The following is a 21049-nucleotide window of genomic DNA, read 5'->3' on the forward strand; positions in this document are numbered from 1 at the left end:
AGATTCATTTTTTCTCTTTAAGTCTGTGTCTCCTACAACCAGCCACCCACATATTGATGGCCTTCTATGTGCATTACCAAGTGCCAAGCCTGGTCAAAGAGATAGCTTAAAAATCTCTGTAAGATGATTAACAGAAATGAGATAATTACAAGAAAGCTCGTTGGTAAAGTAGAAAATAGTCATCAATCTCAAGTGGTAAATTTTTGAGTTTAGAAAATCCATATTTTTTTAAATTTTTTTTTAGTTACACATGGACTCAATATCTTTATTTTGTTTATTTATTTTTATGTGGTGCTGAGAATTGAATCCTGTGCCTCACATGTGTGAGGCCCATTGAGCCATCACCCCAGCCCTAGAAAGTCCATATATTTAAAAATATTGTTTTCAATACTATAATGCATAGTTTTATTTTTCATACCAAAGTTAAATACCATCATTGATATATAGTATGAATGGAATTTGATTTCTAAGATCTTTCCAAATTACATTAGGTTTATCTTGGATCATCTTTTCAGGAGTTTCAAGAGTGGATTAGATAACGAAATATTTGTAAAAGTACCTCTAGATCTCATGTGTTGGCACTGCTGAGAACAGAGACCGCACCTCTGATTTCTGAGGTGACTATAATTCTAGGTCAGCATGATGTTAGGAAATCCGCCCATTGTTTCCAAAGCCAATATGGTATGACTTAAAAAAAATAGCCCCATGAGTGCTCAGATGCTCCACTGTCATTATCTGTCAACTCTGCCTCCACCCCCCTCATGTCCCTCCCCCAAAGCTTTCTGTTTTGTAATGAAACATCTGATTGTTCTGGTAGCAGCCAGCATTTCCAACAGCTGAGCCATCTTCCAGGGACAATTGCATTCTGCCTCAGGAACCATACCTGGGGAACAGAACCAAGGCATTTTAGATTCTCCATATACCTGAGGTGACAACTAGCCGGGCAGTGCTGGTCACTGATCCATAATCATTTCTCGCGGAGCAAGTGAAAATCCCTGCGTCTTCAGGGAAAGTCTCAGCGATAACGAGGGTGCAAATCTCCTCTGGAAGGGAAGAGAATAGAGTGATCCATCAGAGTGAAGTCACTTTGAAGATGTCAGAGCTTCTTTCCTATTCCCCCCCACCCCGCCCCGCCCCAGCCTTCTCTCACATCCTAAGAGCAAACTTTTGGGGCTTGCGGAGTAATGCTTTTTCCCTCCATTCAACTATCAATATCGAAAATGAACAAATCTGTCTTAAGACATATCATATGTTTCAAACGCTGGAAGAAAAACATACTAATTGTGGGTGAAAGTACTACCTTGTGATTAAAAACTTTCTTTTTTGGTCAAAGAGATCTTCAGAATCAAGATGTGATTCTGCAATCTGTATACGGGGTAAAAATGGGAGTTCATAACCCACTTGAATCTAAAGTATGAAATATGAGATGTCAAGAGCTATGTAATGTTTTGAACAACCAATAAAAAATGAGATCTTCAGATATTTTAAATTTTTACATGTAAAGTAAAAAAACATAAAAGTAAACAAGCAATACAAAATATAAAGCGTAAAATGAAAAGTAAAATGTCTCTTTTTTATCTTTCGATTCCTTCTATATGCAGTATGCCCATTAATAATCTTATTCCCAAAAGTAGATTTCATGCTATTTATTTACTATCACAATAAAGGGTAATGAAATACATATTAATTTAAACATTCATGTATTTAATTCTAGACAAAAAAATGAGTGTATCTATCCTTTGAAAATGTATCCAGATATTATCAGAGTATATAGTTTTTGATGTAGCATTCCTGGATCAGATATGTATATTTTTGTATTATCCACTAATATGGCCTATAGGCATAATTAAGTATTAGCCTATTTCCCCACTGCACACTTGAGCTACCCCTAAACCTTTCCCATTCCCTTTCCTGACTATGGTGAGGATAATCTAGTTAACAGGTCATACTTGAGATTTTGCTAAGCACTAAAAATGGAGGAGTCCTTCATGTCAAAATGTGATGCTCCAATGGAAAGATCTAGGAATCACAGTGATTATAGATTTTACCATGTGGTATAGGGCAAGGCTAATTTTTTTCTCAGATATATTAATACTGGTTTAAATTTGTAAGAATCATGGAAACACACAACTTATTCTTTTAGTATATTACTCAATTTGATGTTTAAATGGGGTGTGAAAAACTAGGTCCAATATAGAACACAAAAATGAGTAAATAAAAAAGCTAAATAAGTAAAGGAATGAAATGATAGAATTAAACGTAAAGAACAATGACAGGAGGACAAAGACACCAAGATGCCACTTACAAAGTATCAAAAGTAGTCAAACTCTTAGCAGCAGAAAGTTGAGTAGTGGTGGACAGGGTCTGGGGGTATGTGAGGGGAGGTTGTTCAGCAGATACAGAGTTACAGACGGGCAAAATGAAAAAGTTCTAGAGTTCTGTACAACACGTCTGCATAATTATCAACACTGTACTGTATAGTTAAAATTTTAAGAAGGTAGATTTCCTACTATATATTTAGTATCATAATAAAAAGTAATGAAATACATATTAAGTATTCATCCATTTAAGTGATAATTTATCCAGGTGAACATGCCTATAAGTTGAGGCAGGAGGATTGTAGATTTGAGGCCAGCCTCAGTAATTTATGGAGACTTTCAACAACTTAGCAAGACCCTGTTTCAAATTAAAAAAAATCTTTTCAAAGGACTGAAATATAGCTCAGTGTAAATCCCTCCTGGCTTCAATCCCCAGTACAAAGAAAAAAAAAAAAAAAGAAAGAAAGAGAATTTAGGTAAAACATTGTGATAGGTACCATAAATGTAAAGAAATGAATACAAGGAAGATATTGCTTAAATAGTCTCTTTCTTGAGGAACAAGAATAAATGGGCTATAATTGGAAATGGAAGAAGTTCAATTAAATGAATGGAAAAACTTGTTAATGAAGGATTATAAAAAGAGAGAAAAATGTATGAGATAAAGTCTGGAAACTTCTTCTATGAACAGCTTCTCTAACTTTTCAGAATTCATCCATCTACTTGTTGAGTATTTTTGAGGATACTGTCTTAATATTTGGTAGCAGCAGGTATGATATAATAACTAAAGTTTTTATAATTTTATGGGTAAGGCATGTCCTCCTGCAACGACTTGAATTAGACAATCTCCAGATCTGTTTCAACTCCCAAAGTTAATATCCACACCCTTAATATCCAGTGCCACAAGAATATTTTTAGGCCTCCTTCTCTTTCCTACAAAACTATACTGTCTTAAAAGGCAGTTAAGTCAGTTGCAAGTGGAAATGCTCGTTAGAAAGTGCTAGTTTGCAAACATTTCTTGAAATATAAGATGGAAATAGGAAATATAGAATTACTATTTTAAGGCAATTAAAAATTGTTGAGGAAAATAAAAAATCCTGGTGTTTATTTCTGACTTCTGGAGGCATTACAGATCTAGTTGATTATACGATTTCTTTTAAAATGGACAAAATATTAGACATACTATAAATATCCTAGAATCATCTCTACTTCCTTCTCTCTCATTCTTTTCAATAGCTTTGCAACCCTTCCTACTGAATCTATAGGAAAAATCAAACATAGTTTCCCAAATCATCTTCCTTTTCCTTTTATTAAGATCTCTCTCTCACTTTAAAAATTTGCATATTTTATATTTTTAAATACACAAGACGGTGCAAATTTTGTTGCAAATACATGGTACAAAGGTAAAAGGAACAAACAGGTATAGGATTCTCTACTTTTAAAATAACTATGTTAGAAATTTCATGAGGGTTCAGTTTTAATTTAAAGTAGAAACTTAAACATATATAATTCCACTAATATCTGTACACTATAACTTATTATACAGAGACAACAGAATTATCCAGTCATATAAAGGGCTAGATGATTTCAGGTTGTCCTTAATTTTTTTTTTTCACTTGTGTTTCTGTGTATGGAAAGCACAAAAGGTCCAATAATCTCAAAAGAGATCCATGGTTTTTATTTCAATTAAAATATACTTTAAGTTCTTAATGATGTTACCTTGTTTCAAATAAAACAAAATGATTTTGTTTTTTTACTGAAATCAGGGTATCACTGAAGATTTTTGGTGCTATCAATTGTGTAAAACACTGATAACATAAGAACTCAGCCCTCGTTTTTTCACAATTACCTGAAACATGCTTTGGGATAATAAAGTGTGCTCACACTGGGTTGTACTGCAGCAGGTAGTTTGTTTATAGCAACTGAGAGCACACCTGACTCATACCGATGGCAGCTGGCTTTGATAGTTCCTTTCATGTCTCATCACTAAGAAACAGAAGGTATATTTTTAAATTTTATGATCAAAATAGACCTTTAAGAGATGTTTTGTATACTCAGTGTAAATGTAGCTTATATTCACAAAACCCTTTTGTGTGTGTGTGTGTGTGTGTGTGTGTGTGGTTCTGGGGATTGAACCCAGGGCCTTGTGCATGTGAGGCAAGCACTCTACCAACTGAGCTATAGCCCCAGCCCAATACACAAAACTCTTTACAATTTTCTGGCTTTCCCAGTGTTTATCTAAGTGGAAAACAAAGTCAATTAAGTCCATTTGGTTTAATATTAGCAGGACACTTATTTCTAGTTGCCATAGTATAACAGCAAACATAGGTTACATATGGTTCTGTAGAAATTAAATCCTGTATTTCCATAATGCTCAGAGTAACACCACACCCCATAGAACGGGCAGCTCTGGTGGAATAGGCAGGGAGGATGCTAACCTCGGGCATGCTCACCTCACACCTTAGCATTTCCATCAGTGCAAAAGGTCCCTCATCTCCAGATGTACTGCAGGATTTGGGGAATTGCCATGGATTCTGCTAAACTGTGAAGTGTACTTTACACTTAATCTTAATATTTCTAATTCAGTGATTTTATTTAGAAAGATGAAGAAATACTTGATGATAGAAAAAAATTGATTTGCCACTATGGAATAGGAGGGATACTGTGTTACTCTAGATTTATTTCTATCTTACATTTGGCCCTTGATGTAAGTCCAGGATGTAGCGATAGCTATTATTTAAATTTGTCTAAATTTAAGGCTAAGGTGCTTTATCTCCTCAATAAGTTTGGGTACTTTTTTTTGAAGGGGAACTCTTTATCAGATTAGGTCTAGATTATTATTAACCTTTTGAATCTCAACTCATTCATAGTGGTGTTTCCCAGGTCTGTTTGACAATAAGAATCAGCTGTTGCATTTGTTAAATATACTGATTTCTGCATCCTTTTCTCTCCCCTAGATATTCTGATTCAGCAGGTCTGGGTTGAGGCCAAGAATTTTTTTTTTTAAAAAACATGATTCCCAGATGATTTTTATCTTGAGGAAAGTATAGAAGACTTTGCCCTAAAAAAAATGGATTTGATACATTTTTTATTAGAACTCCCAGAAGGAGATACATTTTATGTTCAACCCATATGTACCGGTATAAGGTGTGTGTGTGTGTGTGTGTGTGTGTGTGCGCGTGCGCGCCATAAGGACTTATCCAAATATTAGTAGCACTCTACTACTTTTTAATTTTATTTATGTTTTCAAATGGTGTTTACTGTCCACTGTAATGGGTCATGATCAGCTGTTATAAAACAATGCCCCAGCCAGGCATGGTGACAAGGGCCTATAATCCCAGTGGCACGGGAGGCTGAGGCAGGAGGATTGTGAATTCAAAGCCAGCCTTGGCAAAAGCAGGGCACTAAGCAACTCAGTGAGATCCTATCTCTAAATGAAATACAAAAGAGGGCTCAGTTGTCAAGTGCCCCTTAGTTCAGTCCTTGGTACCCCCCAACAAATGCCCTATAATAACTAGTACAGTTCCTGATTTAAAAAACTGTCCATTTAATCCTGTTTGACATATTATGAAATGGGTTTCTAGGCACAGGCTTCAGAGCCTGATACATTTTAAGAACACAATTATTATCTGATTCACTGCATAGAAGGAAAACTGGAATAACAGAGAAAGCATGAGGTAATCCTATGTTTTTTGACAATACTGTACACAGTTCTTGGCTTACCAATTGCAGAGAAAGATAGAAAGTGTGGAAATAATTCAAGTTGGAGCTTCACATAAGATTAATCATTTGGGAAGTGAGATGTAACTGGAAAGGTACAAGGGACTAGGAATTTTTAAATTGAATACATATGGTTACAAGAGTCAGTGGACTCAACCAGAGAAGGGTAAAGGAAACTTTGGATATTAGTGCTCTGTGGGAATTGAGACTAACTAGCCCAAATCTCTCAATTCTTCAAGTTTGGTCCAAAGTGATTCTCTCAAGGTCATGGCTAACAGTGCTACAGCCCAAATCCTAAAGGTAGGCTGTCTGTCTCCTACAGGTGTGCTATTTTTCCCTAGAGCATAAAACCTCTCTTATTGTTCTGCATTTTTTCCTAGTTAAGGACACGAGGAACCTGATGCAGAGCAAGGTAATGAAAGATTTCAGTCAGGGAAACTGGGAGTTTCCTGATGCTGAAAATTCTAATTACCCTCCTCATTATCCAAATAAATCACGGATGGGCAATATGTCCTCTAAGGTATCAGACACACTGGATTAGCATGTAAGTTGAGTCAAAGTACCTATTATAATGTGGACCTGCTGGTAGAAGAAGAAATGAACAGTCTGCTCTTATGGGGCTTTAGAAAACGCCCTCCCACAGGGGCTGTCCTCTGAGCAGTGGGCCACAAGCAGTGGAATGTCACTGTGTTAGCTTTGAGTTGCTGTGACCAAAACACCTGACAAGAACAACTTAGAGGAGGGAAAGTTTATTCTGGCTCATGGAATCAGAGGTTTAGTTCATAGCCCACTGAGTCCAGTGCTCTGGGCCCAAGATGAGGCAGAACATCATGGCGGAGAACAGCTGCTTGCTGGTGGCCAGGAAGCAGAGCAGGGTCAGGGGAGGGACCACAGGAAGAAAAACCCTTCCTGGGCAGACCCCAGTGTCCCACCTCCTCCAGCCATGCTCCACCTGCCCACAGTTACCACCCAGTTACTTCACTCCAACTAGGAAGAACCAATTAGATTACAGCTCTCACAATCCAATCATTTCACCTCTGTGTACTCCTGTGTCAACACAGGATTTTTTTGGGGGGACAATTTATATCCAAACCATAACAGCCACATTGTTCCCTCTTAGTAGTGCTGCTGGGAGCAGTAAACCTTCCCAGGTTTCAATGACACCTTGGTATTTTCTGAGTGGGAGGACATATTACAGGTCCCTATACTATCTTCCCAGGACATGGGGTATCTGGAAAGGTCTTCTCTCCACCCTCGGTTTTCTATACCTGGAAGGGCAGGGTTTCTGGAGACATTTAGGAAAGCTACTGCCTGTTCAGTGCCCAAGAGTGTGCTCACTGAAAATGCAGACATAATTCAGTGCCTTGACACCTCCAATTGAAAACAGCATGAAGTTTCATCGGGTCGGGATGACACAGAGCAGTCTTGGAGTGTTGATTTTGATGAATTTTAAATACTTTCTTCTGATGCTTTTCTATGATTCTGTGGTTCTTTTAGTTATGCTATCTTAAAAAAACAAACCCTGAGATTGCCACTTCTGAAGAATGAAATTTTTAAGAATGAAATTTTATTATTTCCCCATCCTTCCATGAACTAGAGGATAAATTCAGAATCCTTCCTGTGGTGTACAAAGTCCTGCTTCTCGCCAGGCTGACTGGCTCTGTGTCTCTGGGCTCTATGCTTTCTGAGCTCTGAGTACTCAGAGCTTTTAGGCAGCACCCGGGGAAGCCACATTCCTTTATGTCCCTAAGCCCCCATGCTAGAGTAGTTAGCAATTTCCTACTCAGCCTTATATTTCCCCCATAAACATCACTTTCCAAATTGGGTGTAATCCCAGTGACTCAGGAGACTGTGTAGGAGGGCTGCAAGTTTAAGGCCACCCTCAGCAACTTGGTAGGACCCTGTCTCAAAAGAAAAAATAAAAAGGACTGGGAATGTAGCTCTCTGTTTAAGCACCCCTGGGTTTGTTTCCCAGAATCAAACGAACAAGCAAAAAAGCAAAAATCAAAATATTCATCTCTCAGAGACTCCTCTGTTTTGATTAGACTTGGTTAGATGTTAGTATGGCAAACTTTTCTTGGAGACACCTATCAAAACTATAGTTAAATACTTTATTGTGATTAGTTTGTTAGTTTCTGGTCCCTGGACTAGAAGAGAACCTCTGAGGATAGAAGCCATTTGTTTTGTTAATGGCTATATATTCTCAATATTTAGTCCACAGCAGGTTATTCATAGTCATTTTTGAATAAATGCATGACTAAAATTTAGATTGAAGGAAAAATACTTTTTTTTTTTTTTTTTTACAAAAATCTATTTTCTGAAGGAATTCTCAGTGAGACTGATGCTCCTACAAGTTCCCTTTGTATGTTTCAAATTTGATTAGACAAAATTCATTTCATACGATTTTTCAGGAACACTTCTATATGTAACATAAGGTATACAGTTGATAGCCAACTGAGCATTTAGAAAAGTTACAGATTTAAAGAAACAAACAAAACAAAAAAACTTGGAATGTAGCTCAGTGGTGGAGTACTTCCCCAGTGAGGCTGAGACTCTGGGTTTCATCTCTAGAACTGGGGCCGGGGGATGGGGGGAGAAATTACCTACATAGTTCACATATTTCAAAAAAGAAACTAAAAAAAATAAGTTTTGGGATATTATTTTAGTCATTCATGCATTGCTATGTTATGTTTACTAGTTAAAATTTTAATTAAATGTCCCAAAGATTGTTCAGTTTTTCGTCTCTTAAAAAAAGCAGCATCCAACTGTGACAATGGCTTGTGTTTTGTTGAAAGACGCATCACAGCTTGTGTGGTTCTGACATTATAAAAATAAAGAAAGCCGTGGGGAAATGAGATGAACCAGTTTGTACTATTGAATTTTCATCTGGTAGCATCTTACTTGAACAAAGACCTTTAAGACATCTGTAAAATAAATTTGGGTTGGGAGTAGAAATCAGGAAATGAATGCTTCTGTCAAATAAAGGGAGTTAGAGACTTACTTATCTGTACTAAAAAGTTGTCTCCCGCAAAAATGAAAAAATTTAAAGTTATTAACAACTTTAATTATGATTCATTTTAATCCAATTTTCCTAAGCTTAAATTCCTGAGGTTTTGACTTGATGACATATAATAAATTACAAAGTCAGAAACTATTTTTATTGGTAATAAATTCTGCTTTTTACAGTTACCTAAAAATTACTTAATTATGGTAGTATCTCCCATAAGGCAATCCTGAATTTCATTCAAGTCCCCGAATGTACTTAACACTTGATTAAATACAAACAAAAACCTTTTTTTTTTTTTTTGAAACTCATAAAATGACAAGGCAGCAAGGATAAGATTACTAGGTCCCTTGGGTTTTGAGGGGACATTTTTATACATATCTTCCTTCGCAGCCTTTTTTTCTTCTTTTGTGTCCAGAATAACTAACAAGACATCCAGCTTCTACTTTTCAAACCACATGGTTTGGCAAACACAACTGATAAAAGAACTCTGGGCTAAAATCAATAAGATGAAACTCAGCATGAGTAAATGAAATGCCTGCATTAATATTTCCAAAAGATCTTTAAAAATTGTGGATTGTATCATATAGGTAAAAGGTTATTTAAAAATGTATGGTTTAAGGAATAATAAAGAAATGAACCCTGTTTTTATCAAGTCTAAGAAATCAAATATTACTAATGCTTTAGAAATGCCTTGCATGTCCTCCACAATTTAACCTTCCTTCTTTTGAGATAAAAATGCCTTTAATTTTCTTTAATATGTTTACTACCTTGGTCTATATCCTTAAAAATCCTTTAACTTTAAAAACTTGGGTAACAAGCACATATCTGTGTAACAAGAGGGCAACCTTACCATTGTTAGAAAAAAGCTATAAACTAGCTTCAAGTTCCTTGAAAATTACAAAACCCCATGGGGTACTCGGTGAGCAAGGTGATCAGTGGGTCCTGAGAAATACCAGGTTCATGTCCGGACGCCAGCCTGGTGGGGCTTGGCATGGATGGAAACTGAACAGCTGGTAGGAATCAGTGGTGGAGTGGACATTGCTGGGTTTTTGTTTGTTTGTTTGTTTGTTTGTTTCTAAACTCAAAATAGTCAACTAAATTCTAGATCTTGAGACTGGGTCAAAGCAGATCACTTCTGTGGGGTGAGATGAGGGTTTTCCACTGATCCAGGGGGCAGTGCATGGGAAAAAAGCAAGTCAGTCAAGTAGGGACAATTCAGTCTGGTTTATAACCCAGCCATTCTGTCATCAGAGTAAAAGATAGGCTGGGTGTGGCAAGGAACCTCTTGGAGATGAAAGCCTCTTATGTTTGTCTCTGGGGTCACACTGTACCAATCAGGACTTGCCCTTCATTCCTGATGCATGGATTGTGACCCTTCTGGGAATTCCTTTTGATCTCCTGATTATCAGTCCCCGTATCAACATCTTGCTTTTTCTGGGTTAATTCTTGCCATGATAGAGGACATCCTCCATAAAGGATTGTGGAGGAAACTTCTCGAGACCTTGCAAGTCTGAAACTAGTTTTACTAGATCTTTCCATAGAACTAAAGGTTTGGTGGTGGGAAGAAATCTAAGTTGGAGGTAAAATTTTATTTTTGAGTTCTGCAGGTCTTGCTTCATTGTTTCTTTGTGTCTAGTGTGCCTACAAGGCTTAATTAACCCTTTCTGATCTTAACAGTTTGAACGTAACCTGATGTTTTTTCCCTGGGCACTTGCAGAATGATCTCCTTGTCCTGGATATCATACATTTCATGATGATGTGCCAGCTCTGAGTTTATTCTACACACTGAATACTTGGTGGGTTTTTATTTTCCTCCAATCTGAAAACTGGTAGGTTTCAGTTTGGGAAATTTTGAAAAAATTATTTCCTTGACAATCCCTTTCCTCCCCTTCTTTCTTCTCTCCCCCTGGAGCCCCATGATTCTCTGACTCCTCTTTCTGACCTGTTTTTTTCTTAGCTCCCTTTTTATTGTTTTGCTCTACTTTATGGGACATGTCCTCAACTTTCATTTCTGAGACCAATTTTTTCATCCCTCACATTTTTTTTTAAACCTTTTCACTTTTATATCTTGGGTTGATGATTTTCTTATCCATCTGAGGGGAGATTTGTTTTTGTTTTACATTTTCTTCTGTGTTTGTAAGGCTGTTTTTCCCAAGTTGCTTTCAGGGGAGTTACTTGTTTCCTTTTCTATGATCCACGTTTAGTATTTTTTTTTTTTCGTGATTATGAGTTGATTAGAAGCTCTGACTGTTCCAGAGGAACTTGTCAACCTTGGCTTTCCCCGTAGCATAATCTAGATGGCATCTTTGTAGGATAGTCTTCCAAATCCTTATCTGTGCTTTTTTTTTTCTTCTCGCTCTTGAGATGTTCAGAATGTCCAGAGAAGAGTGCTTTGGTCTCTGCCAAGCGAGACAAAGTTTACAGGCCAGTGTTCCAGAGGGTGAGTACAGGAAGAGGGCTGGAAGTGGGATAGGCCTTGAGTCTTCCTCCCTCCTCCCAGATACTAAGCCAAACTTTCATGGATCATGGGATCCTGAATATCTCAAAAGTTTTTTTATGTTGCTTTTTAAAGCCATCAGACATACCTAAGTGTTCCATTTATTAGGTAGTTATTTCCAAAGAATTTAATAAGTATTTATGTCTGAACAAGTTAGGTACTGTTTGAAAAAATAAACAGGCATCTAAAGAAACAGATTATTATTTTGTTCTTAAACAACCACAATTAAGATATAATTTTTTAAAAAACCACGAAATAACAAAATAGATAAGCACATTTGTTGGTAGTGTGCCTCTTCTGAGGACACAGCTGGCCTCATTTCATAGTTTACATAGATTTTCAGGTGTTACCTGCACATCACACACTCATCAAAAACTCAGTTGCATAAAGACAGATGTCATAGAAAAGAATGTATAGTGATCCAAAGTTAAAATTTTGTACTATTTCAGGCCAGTCATTGTGTCCTGTCAGATGTCAGATTTGACATGTTTGCATCAAACATTTCAAATATATCTAAGTATGGAGAATCACAGGTTTTAGATGGCCCATGTTTGTTCTGTATGCTCTTGTCCAACCTACCATCCTCACTTAGAACTTGCATTAAGTTTTAAACTGTGCACAATCTGCTGAGATCTCAGAAAATACTCCACCACTGCCTTCCTACAACTCAGTGCCTTAGTGCATTTAATTAAGTATAATTTATGTCACAGTCTGAGTCACAGAATCAAAACACAAACTCCATTATATAAGATAGAGGATGAGTCGGAGATTCATGCTGAAAGTAGGAGGTACCATCCTTTGATAATTCTCCAACCAGTAAGACACTTCTTTTGTGGTTTTAATTTTGCATGCCATCAGACAATGCTACAAAAGTAATTCAATACGGTTTGTGGCTCTTTCCAGACGGCTGAGTAAGAGCCTGAGTATTAACATCTGTCAAATGATTCTCCTTTCCCCTCACCCCCAGACCAGTCTTTGAAGGATTCAATCAGTGTGAAGTCACAATGTCAAAGAAGAAGGCCAGGGCAGGTAATATGACAACGGATGTTGGTCTTAAGTAAGCTGACTAGCTATTAATTCACAAAACAGTCTGAAAGGATTCGTGATGCAAGCTGACTTCTGTCTAGACAGAGAGGGGAGTGTAAAACACATTAGATGATACAACACAGTAGTGACAAGAAAAACCTGTTTCACTTGTACAAATGCACGGGGAGAGAATCTGCTATTTCCTTCTTTATCTAGATATCTAATCCCTAATGGGGCAACATCTAGGTTCGAGGGAATTTCAGTTTTATTTTTAGAGCTTTAAAATCATCTTGCCCATGAATAAGGAAAGAGAGTGAAGAGAAGAAGAAAAAAGGAGATAAAAAGAATGAGGGAGTGACATGGAGTAAGAGAAGAAAAGAGGGAGGGAAGGAAGAAGGTGGGGGAGAGAAAAGAGAGAGCAGGAAAGAGAGGCTATGTCAGAGGAGGAAGAGAGGGTAATAAAATCTGATGTTTAAATAGTTTCCTGAATTTCAAAGGCTATTTATGTTTTAGCATTTGGAAAACATCACAGACCCAGTCCTATAAAATTTATCTCTGGCCTCAGATGTATTGTAGTCATGTCTGTTTTTCTCCTTTCCACTCAACAGTGGCTAAAAAAAGCAGCTATCAGACCAGTTCCTACATCCACACTATATGGTGGAATACATCAGTGGTCTATTAGACAAAATAATCAAGCAGGTCATTTAAGGAAAGTAAACAGTCTGTTTGTGTGTGTGTGTGTGTGTGTGTGTGTGTGTGTGTGTGTGTGTGTTTTCCTCTTGACATAGAAACTTTAAGGTCAATGTTAGGAAAACATTTGGCAATTAGTAAGAGAATCATTCTTAGCTTTGTTAGATGTGCCAAAACTTTGTTTAACCACAAATATGCTTTAATTTTTCCTTGTGCTAAAGTTCTTACTCCTATCAGTTCACATAAGCAGTCATAGGAGAAGTCATTCTTGTGTTTAATTTATTTGTTGTTGTTTAAAAAAATGTGACCATGAATTCTGTTTAATGCTCCATGCTCACTGGAGACTTTCTGAAGCAGGGCATACTAATGCTTTGCTGTGAAAGAGAAGGGAGCCATTCTAGGACTGTCATGGTGAAGACAATTGTGGAGAAATTACCATAGGTCAGGGAAAATGTGTTGTGTTTGGTTTGTTTTGTTTTTAATAGCTCCCAACTATCTTCTTTTTTTTTCTTATATTGACAAATTTGCTTGAAATATTTCTCTGCCAAGAAACACTCACTTTTAGCAAATATTATTATAGTGGTTGGGATGGAGGAGTCTGTTTTCTTAAATGCTTTCAGATATAACTAAAGAAAAAAATAAAAATAAAAAAATACAGCCAAGTGTCATGCATTGTGAGGATGTGGAGTTTAAAAGAAAGATCCTCCATATCTTGTACTTTTCTTCATGATTTTGCCATGTTAAAGGAAAAGGCATTTCAGTAAGTTCTAGAGGCCTGGTGATTTCAGGAGGCTGCATAGGACTGATTTTATTAAATAATTTATGATCAATATTTTAGAAACAAAAGAGAAAACCATAACTGAAGCAGAAGGGGGTGTTTATAAGATTAGGGGTGAGGGATGTGGGTAGAAGGTAGTAGACATTTCTAAATCCAAAGTGATTCCTCCTTAGTGTACTCTCAGGGTTTTGATGTTCAAGAATGCACATATGCCAAACTAAACTGTGCAGTTTATATACAATGTTTTGCATTTTCAGATGTTGGTTAGCTGCTGATTTTCCAATGTAGATTATTGGAGACATTAAAAAAAAATAATCATCACCTATTAGATGGTGAGAGTGAACAACAATGTGAAGAAGACAGAATTGCATAAATTTGTTCAGAATACAAAAAGCAGCCTTAATCCATCCTAGAAGCAATAGTTCTAGAATTTGGGACCCAAGGTTTCGTTCCTATATGTGCATAAAGCATTAAAAGACATAATTATCTGTTATATATAATAAACTATTTCTTATAAATAGTTATAAGAAATAGTTATAATGGTTCCTACTTTCCTGTCTACCTGTCTGTCATCTATCTATCTACTGCAATTTGAACAGTAAATACAAAAGATGTGCCCCAACTCTCTATAGGATTTCCATGTTAGCTCATGCAGTAAGTTTGGTCTCAGAAGTTCCATGCATACGGGAACTAGCATTATTCAATTTTATACAAAGACATATCGCAGAAAAAATAGAAAGTGGTATATTTCCAGTCTGGGAAATGACTACAGCATTTGATGTGGCAACCGACACACTGAGTGGGGTGACATGCTCTAGTTGTAACTCAGAAGGCAGCAGATCAATTCCAGTTGTTCTCAAAAAATGTGGAGAAGCATCCTTTAAACCTGGTCCCTAATAGGAACATGCTCTGCTTTTAAAGACCCCATACTCAGATGTGAGAGATCAGGGGCTGACCACAGCAACCTGACCTGCAGTAGCCCACAGAAAACCTCAAGTTCCCAAAGAAGGGTCAGGGCAAGGTCATGGTGCCCAAGGCACGCATGGGGAATTCTGTTCCACACAGGAGCAGAAGCACCCAGGGCAGAAACGGAAACGACTTGCTTTTCTGCCCTTTGTTAAAAAAAAAAAAAAATGAGTGAAACTGTGCTTTGCTGATGGGGAAAAATACAAAAGAATAGAGTCTAGAGGAGGACGCACTAGGAAATACCTGGACAAACATCTTTTAGTCCCTGAGGGGTCATAAAAATGCAAGAGGCGGGAGGGAGGCTGGGGAGCAGCTGGCCCCAGGGCTTCTGGACCCATAGCACTCTAATGAGATCCAGTGAGGTCATTGAGAGAGAGCCTAGGGCAAGATGACTTTCTTGATGCTTGTAGAACAGTAAAAGTTTATGTATGGCTCAGGGTACATCAATGAGAGCTGCCTGGAGGTCCATTGGGCGGCTCCTATTCAAGACCGCACTTCTAAGGCTGCAGTCTAGCTGATCCCTGGCTGCTGTCTAGCTGATCCCCGGTTTTGGGCAGTAGAAGTATGTGGGAGATTGCTCTTTCCTAATGGAATTTTAGGAGGTCTTTTAAAATCATTAGCTCGGTTTTCTTTCTGAGTATAAAAGCCCTAAGTCACTGAGCTTGACCTTCTTGTCTGAATGGCACCTAATGTTTTACTAATAAAGAAGTTGATGTAAAAGGCAGCATACAGAACCCTGATAAAGAAGATATTGTCTTTAAGGGGGTCTCATATTTCCAGGGAACTGCAAAAACATTGTTCTGCTTATGGCTTTAAAACAGAAACAAAGATCTATTGAAACCCACAAGATATATTAACCCTCCAAGAAAGCAAATGCTTACCAGGTTCAGCTGTCGATCTAGGTTCTGTTTTCCGCATGAGAAAAAAAAAAAAAAAAGAACAGAATATTACAATAGGGTTCCTTAATAAAAAACCTACCTTTCTTTTCCTGTTATCTGGTCTACGGCATATCTGCAGAAATGTAATAGACAATCTCCATAATACAAAAAGGAGGGTTAAAGGGATAGCAGGTTACTGTATATTTCTACAAAAATAGAATACTCAAATTCCAGTAACATCAGGATGTTCTAAAAAATATAGATGGGCTATGTACATATAAACCTACATATTTGCCCAATTTTGAATTCAAATATATGTGGGCATTTTTCCTAAAGTAAGAATACATATCTTTCATCAGCTTCAATGGGGCCACAGCCTTAACCTAGTGGACCACACATATTGTAGATTATTTGGTCTCATCCCTCTTTAAAAATGGAAATCAATAGAATGACTCAGTCCTTGTTGGTTTTCCCTAAACCAGAGAGAATAAAATGGTCAGACTTGGAAGAATGAGTCTCTCTCTCCTTACTTTTCTGTAGAATTCTGAAATCTGGAGAGTCTTGGATTTCACTTCCCTGCCGGAACCACTGGACCTGGAGAGGGGGCACTCCCCGGACCCTGCACTCCAGGACCACCACCTGGCCCTCTGAGGCTGCTGTGTTTTGCAGTTCCTGAAATTCAAGGAAAATACTGTCCTTAGACTTTAATGTGTTCTTTTTTAAAATGTTTTTTTAGTTGTTGATAGACCTTTATTTCTTATTTATTTGTATGTAGTGCTGAGAATCAAACCCAGAGCCTCACACATGCTAGGCAAGTGCTTTGCCACTGAGCCACAACCCTACCTCTTAATGTGTTCTTAAGCAATTTTAAAACAGAGAATAAAAACTCCAAAATTCAGATAAAATGCAGAACAAACCTACAGAACTTGCATCATCAAATAATTACCATTAACCCAGGGACGCCTTTAAGTCCATGATAATTAGCTTTTTGTAACCTCTATGACAAAAAATTAGTACGGCTTACCATAAGCCCTGTAGCATTTTTTGACCTGTTTACAAACTTCATAGACCCTTTTGTATTTGTGGAATTGGATGGTAATTTTATATTTGTGATAATTTTCTTTCTATTTAGTTTGCAGTGCTACGGATCAAACAAACCCAGGGCCTTATGCATGCTAGGCAAGCACTCTCTACCACTGAGCCACATCCCCAGCCCTATGTTTATGGTAATTTGATGTTATTTTTCTTTATCTACATTTGAGAGTAAACTGGTAAACTTCTTAAAACAATCACACTCCAAATGAATATAGCTCCTTAAGAAAACCAGATGAGAAAAAAGACACATTTGTTTTCCTATGCCCTGATCTCTCCTGTATACCTCATCTTCTGCAGGACTAGGTTCTTAAGTCAGGTTTACTAAGCTAAGTATTGTGGTATTTTCTCATTTTGAGATTCTGAGTAAATTCATAAAACATGCTGCTCTTCTTCCTTATTGACCTTCATTTCCTCCTCTGGGCCAGAGCCCTTATTGCTCCTCATCCCTCTGCAACTTTACACCAATCAATTTTTACAGTCCAACAGATTAGAAATTAATTTGACTTTATAGATACAAAGAGGTAAATTTCTGTACTTGTTATTAAATATCAAGATGTTACTAGTTCCCTTCCACATGTTCTTTCTCCATCTTCTTCCTCCAGGATTAACAACAATGGGACCTATTTAAACTTCCTGATGATTTAAACTTTTGACTAGAGAACTGGATCTAATACAGAGCATACAGAACTCCTAATTAAAACATGGTGAAATAACTTATCTCTGTATAAACAAAAGCAAACAAATTCACATTGGGAAGTATGTGGACATTTTGTGTTTTGTTTTTAAAACTGTTTAGGAACTGGGTGTGGTGGTGCACACCTGTAATCCCAGTGACTCAGGAGGCTGAGGCAGGTGGATTGCAAGTTTGAGGACAGCCCTAGCAATTTAGCAAGGCCCTAAGCAATTTATCGAGACCTTGTCTTAAAAAAATAATAATAAAAAAATGCTGGGGATATTGCTTAGCAGTAATCCACCCCGGTTTTTAATCCTCAGTACCAAATAAATGAATAAATAAAAACTGTCCAAGGCAACAAGAGATCATCGCAAACCACATAGCAAATGGGAAAACAAATACTATGGCAATTGGCCTACATGAGTGTGCAAAAAATACTATGAGTTCTAAAAGTCCATGATGTTGGCTGATGAATTATAAAAGTAATGGGAAATCTGATTTGATGTTTGATAAGAATTTTGGTAGTTACCAGGCATGTCTTTTTTTTTTTTAGTGAAAATTTTAAGGTTATCAACTATTGATTGTATTCCTTCTCCATTCTTATTTTTAAATTTAGAAAATTTCTGGTTTTAGATTAATGTTTTACTTTGTAATTGGATCCACTGAAGAGCTAATTTAGTGGTTCACAGCATGGTGTCTGTCATGGGGTCCAGTTCCTAGGGATGACCTATTAAATGTTTCCAGTCTTGTCCAAGAAACCATTCATGGAGATTACAAATGGCATCCAAATACTTTTCATGCTTGAGCTTTCAGGCATGACTATTTAAACCTCAAGAACCGAAGGAGACTGATTTATTCCTAAGTTTATATATGTTTTTTTAAGTGTTGGAAGCTCAGAGATTTAAGAAATGGGCAGATGCCAAGGAACCAAAGCAGTCAAAACTCCATAGTTATTCTAGGATAACAAACTGGCTCCACCTAGTGTAAACTTTTTTTTTTTTTTTTTTTTTTAATCTTGGCAAAAGCCATAGCTAAACACAATAAACCATTAGGAGAACTTTAAGGACCATAAGGAGAAGCCCTCAAAAGACTGAGATTCAATCATCAGTGGTTGCACGGATAATCTAGATCATCCATTGAGTGCAGGATCTGGGAACCCCAAGGGACCCATATAAGGGCGTCTGTTGTCATACATTAGGTTCACCTGACATTGTGACTCCTTGGAGGGGTCTAAGGGAAGAAAAGCCCCGTAGGAGTAGCTACCTCCTGGCTGCATGTGCACGCCTGTGCTAGTCACAGCTCAAAGTCCATACCAGCTCTGTTGCCAGAGCCAAGCCCCAACTCCACCAGGCAGGCAGGCAGGCAGGAGCACCAGCTCTGCCCCTGCCAAGCTGTGATACCTGTCAATCTTTTCCAGAGGAGGGTGAAGATATAGATGGAGGCTCCTCTTAGACTGGCAATGTTCACCTACCATCCACTGTCACCATTGTGTCAAGAGAATGGTCAAAGAAGGTGCGAAGGGTGGCTAAGCCAAGGTTAGTTTGAGTCATGGAGGGGATCAGCAAAATGATTTTCTAAATCTGTCCCTCTAAAACCAGAGCCAAGGCCCCAAAAGGATGTTGCAAAATAGGGAGAAGTTTCCCAAAGGATGAAAGAGAAAAGCAGCAGCAAATGTGAGTGAAGCATCCCTGCAGAAAACAGGTGTACCATGGTCCAGGCCCAGAACATGGGAGGCTAGGGCTGCCCATTGAAGTGTGTGCTGTGCCTCTAGTGACCTCCATAGTTTGAGACTTTTTTTTTTTTTTTTTTTAAAGCCAAGAGGTGTGTTGGGACCTGGTGTCCTGAAACCAGTAGTGTCTTGGTTACCAATGTAGGTGGTGACACACTTGCTGGGGATGATTCCAAAATGACATACTATATACTTAATGCAGAATCTACTCCTCTTCTGTAAATGCTTCCTGTTCTAAGCATCAAAGTAAAACTGCACTGGCTGTTATAATTTTGGTAGGGTTTTGCATGCCTTTTGTTTTTGAGAGCCTGTCTCAGAGGGGAGGTTCAAAGCTATTGTCAACTGTTATCCTCAGTTGCCTATGTCTCACTGGAACCACTATAGTTGCTTATGAACAGACCTTTAATAAAGCCTGACTTCTATCTGGCTTAGAAACAAATCGTTCCCTTCGTGAAGACAAATACAGGTGCTTTCTGTTACTGCCTTACAAAAATCTTATAGATTTGCTTTCATGTTTGTCCTTAGGTCACTTGGAAGTTATTTCCTCAGAAAGTGTGATGTAGGAATCCAATCTAACATTTTTTTTTTTTTTTTACTCGTGAAGAATTTATTCTTCCTTCAGCAATTAGCAAGTTTCTGTAGGTACTGAAGTACCTTTTGGGTTTCCACTCTGATTACTCATCAATTTTTCATCCCTGTATCAGGGCCATACTATAGGTTGAGTATCTTTTATCCAAACTACTTAAGATCATGAGTGTTTCAGATTTTAGATTTTTTTCTGATTAAGGAAAATTTGCATATATATCATGATATCATGGGGATGGGAACAAGCCAAACAAATTTTATTTATTTTTCAAAAATATCTTATATGCATAACCTGAAGGTAAATTCAATACAATAGTTTTACAAAATCCAAAAAGTTGTGGATTTTGGAGCATTTAGGATAGGGGTGCTCACCTATATACCTATATCATAATTATCCTATCTTTAGACAATCTTGACATTTCTTCAGACAAATCCCATCCCTTCTGTAACACCACACTATTTTTCTTTTCCAGGAATTGCCTAACTATTCCTAGACATTTTTTTCTTCCTTACAACTTTTAGAATGAGATTGATAAATTCTGTATCAAACAAATAAACAGAAACAAAGAACCTGTTGAAATTTTAGCAAGATTTGCATTAAATATAGATTAGCCAGGGAGTAATGACTTCTTCATAGACTTTCAGTTCCTAAGAAATGCGTTATCTCTTCATTTATTTGGTCTTTTAAAACATCTTTCAATAAAATTTTTAAATTTTTCTTGAGGAGGAGGAGGAGGAAGAGGAAGAGGAGGAGAGGAAGAGGAAGAGGAGGAGGAGGAAGAGGAAGAGGAAGAGGAGGAGGAGGAGGAGGAGGAAGAGGAAGAGGAGGAGGAGGAGGAAGAGGAAGAGGAGGAGGAGGAGGAGGAGGAGGAAGAGGAAGAGGAGGAGGAGGAGGAAGAGGAAGAGGAGGAGGAAAAGGAAGAGGAGGAGGAGGGAGGAGGAAAAGGAAGAGGAGGAGGAGGAGGAAGAGGAGGAGGAGGAGGAGGAGGAGGAGGAGGAGGAGGAGGAAGCCAGGTGTGGTAGCACATGCCTGTAATCCCAGCAGCTCAGAGGCTAAGGCAGGAGGATTGAAGTTCAAGGCCAGCCTCAG

At 37.7% G+C, this 21049-nt stretch overlaps 1 protein-coding gene across 4 annotated transcripts in view; it reads right to left on the bottom strand.

Moving 5' to 3' along the window:
- Positions 1–21049, bottom strand: part of PALLD (palladin, cytoskeletal associated protein) — a gene marked incomplete at its 5' end in the record, with an annotated part of 362920 nt that overhangs the window by 189771 nt on the left and 152100 nt on the right. For 2 of the 4 annotated variants that reach the window (XM_081269805.1, XM_081269804.1), the window contains one exon: positions 924–1037. Coding sequence is in view for 2 of the 4 variants with exons in the window: in XM_081269806.1 (XP_081125932.1) it covers positions 924–1043; positions 15881–15904; positions 16408–16591 (328 nt within the window). Of the gene's footprint in view, positions 1–923; positions 1044–15880; positions 15905–16407; positions 16592–21049 lie in introns of those variants that run through there. The other 2 variants (XM_081269806.1, XM_081269807.1) reach the window with 2 other exon arrangements.

This window comes from Spermophilus citellus, assembly GCF_964194105.1.
Source record: "Spermophilus citellus genome assembly, chromosome: 16".
Lineage (NCBI taxonomy): Eukaryota > Metazoa > Chordata > Mammalia > Rodentia > Sciuridae > Spermophilus > Spermophilus citellus.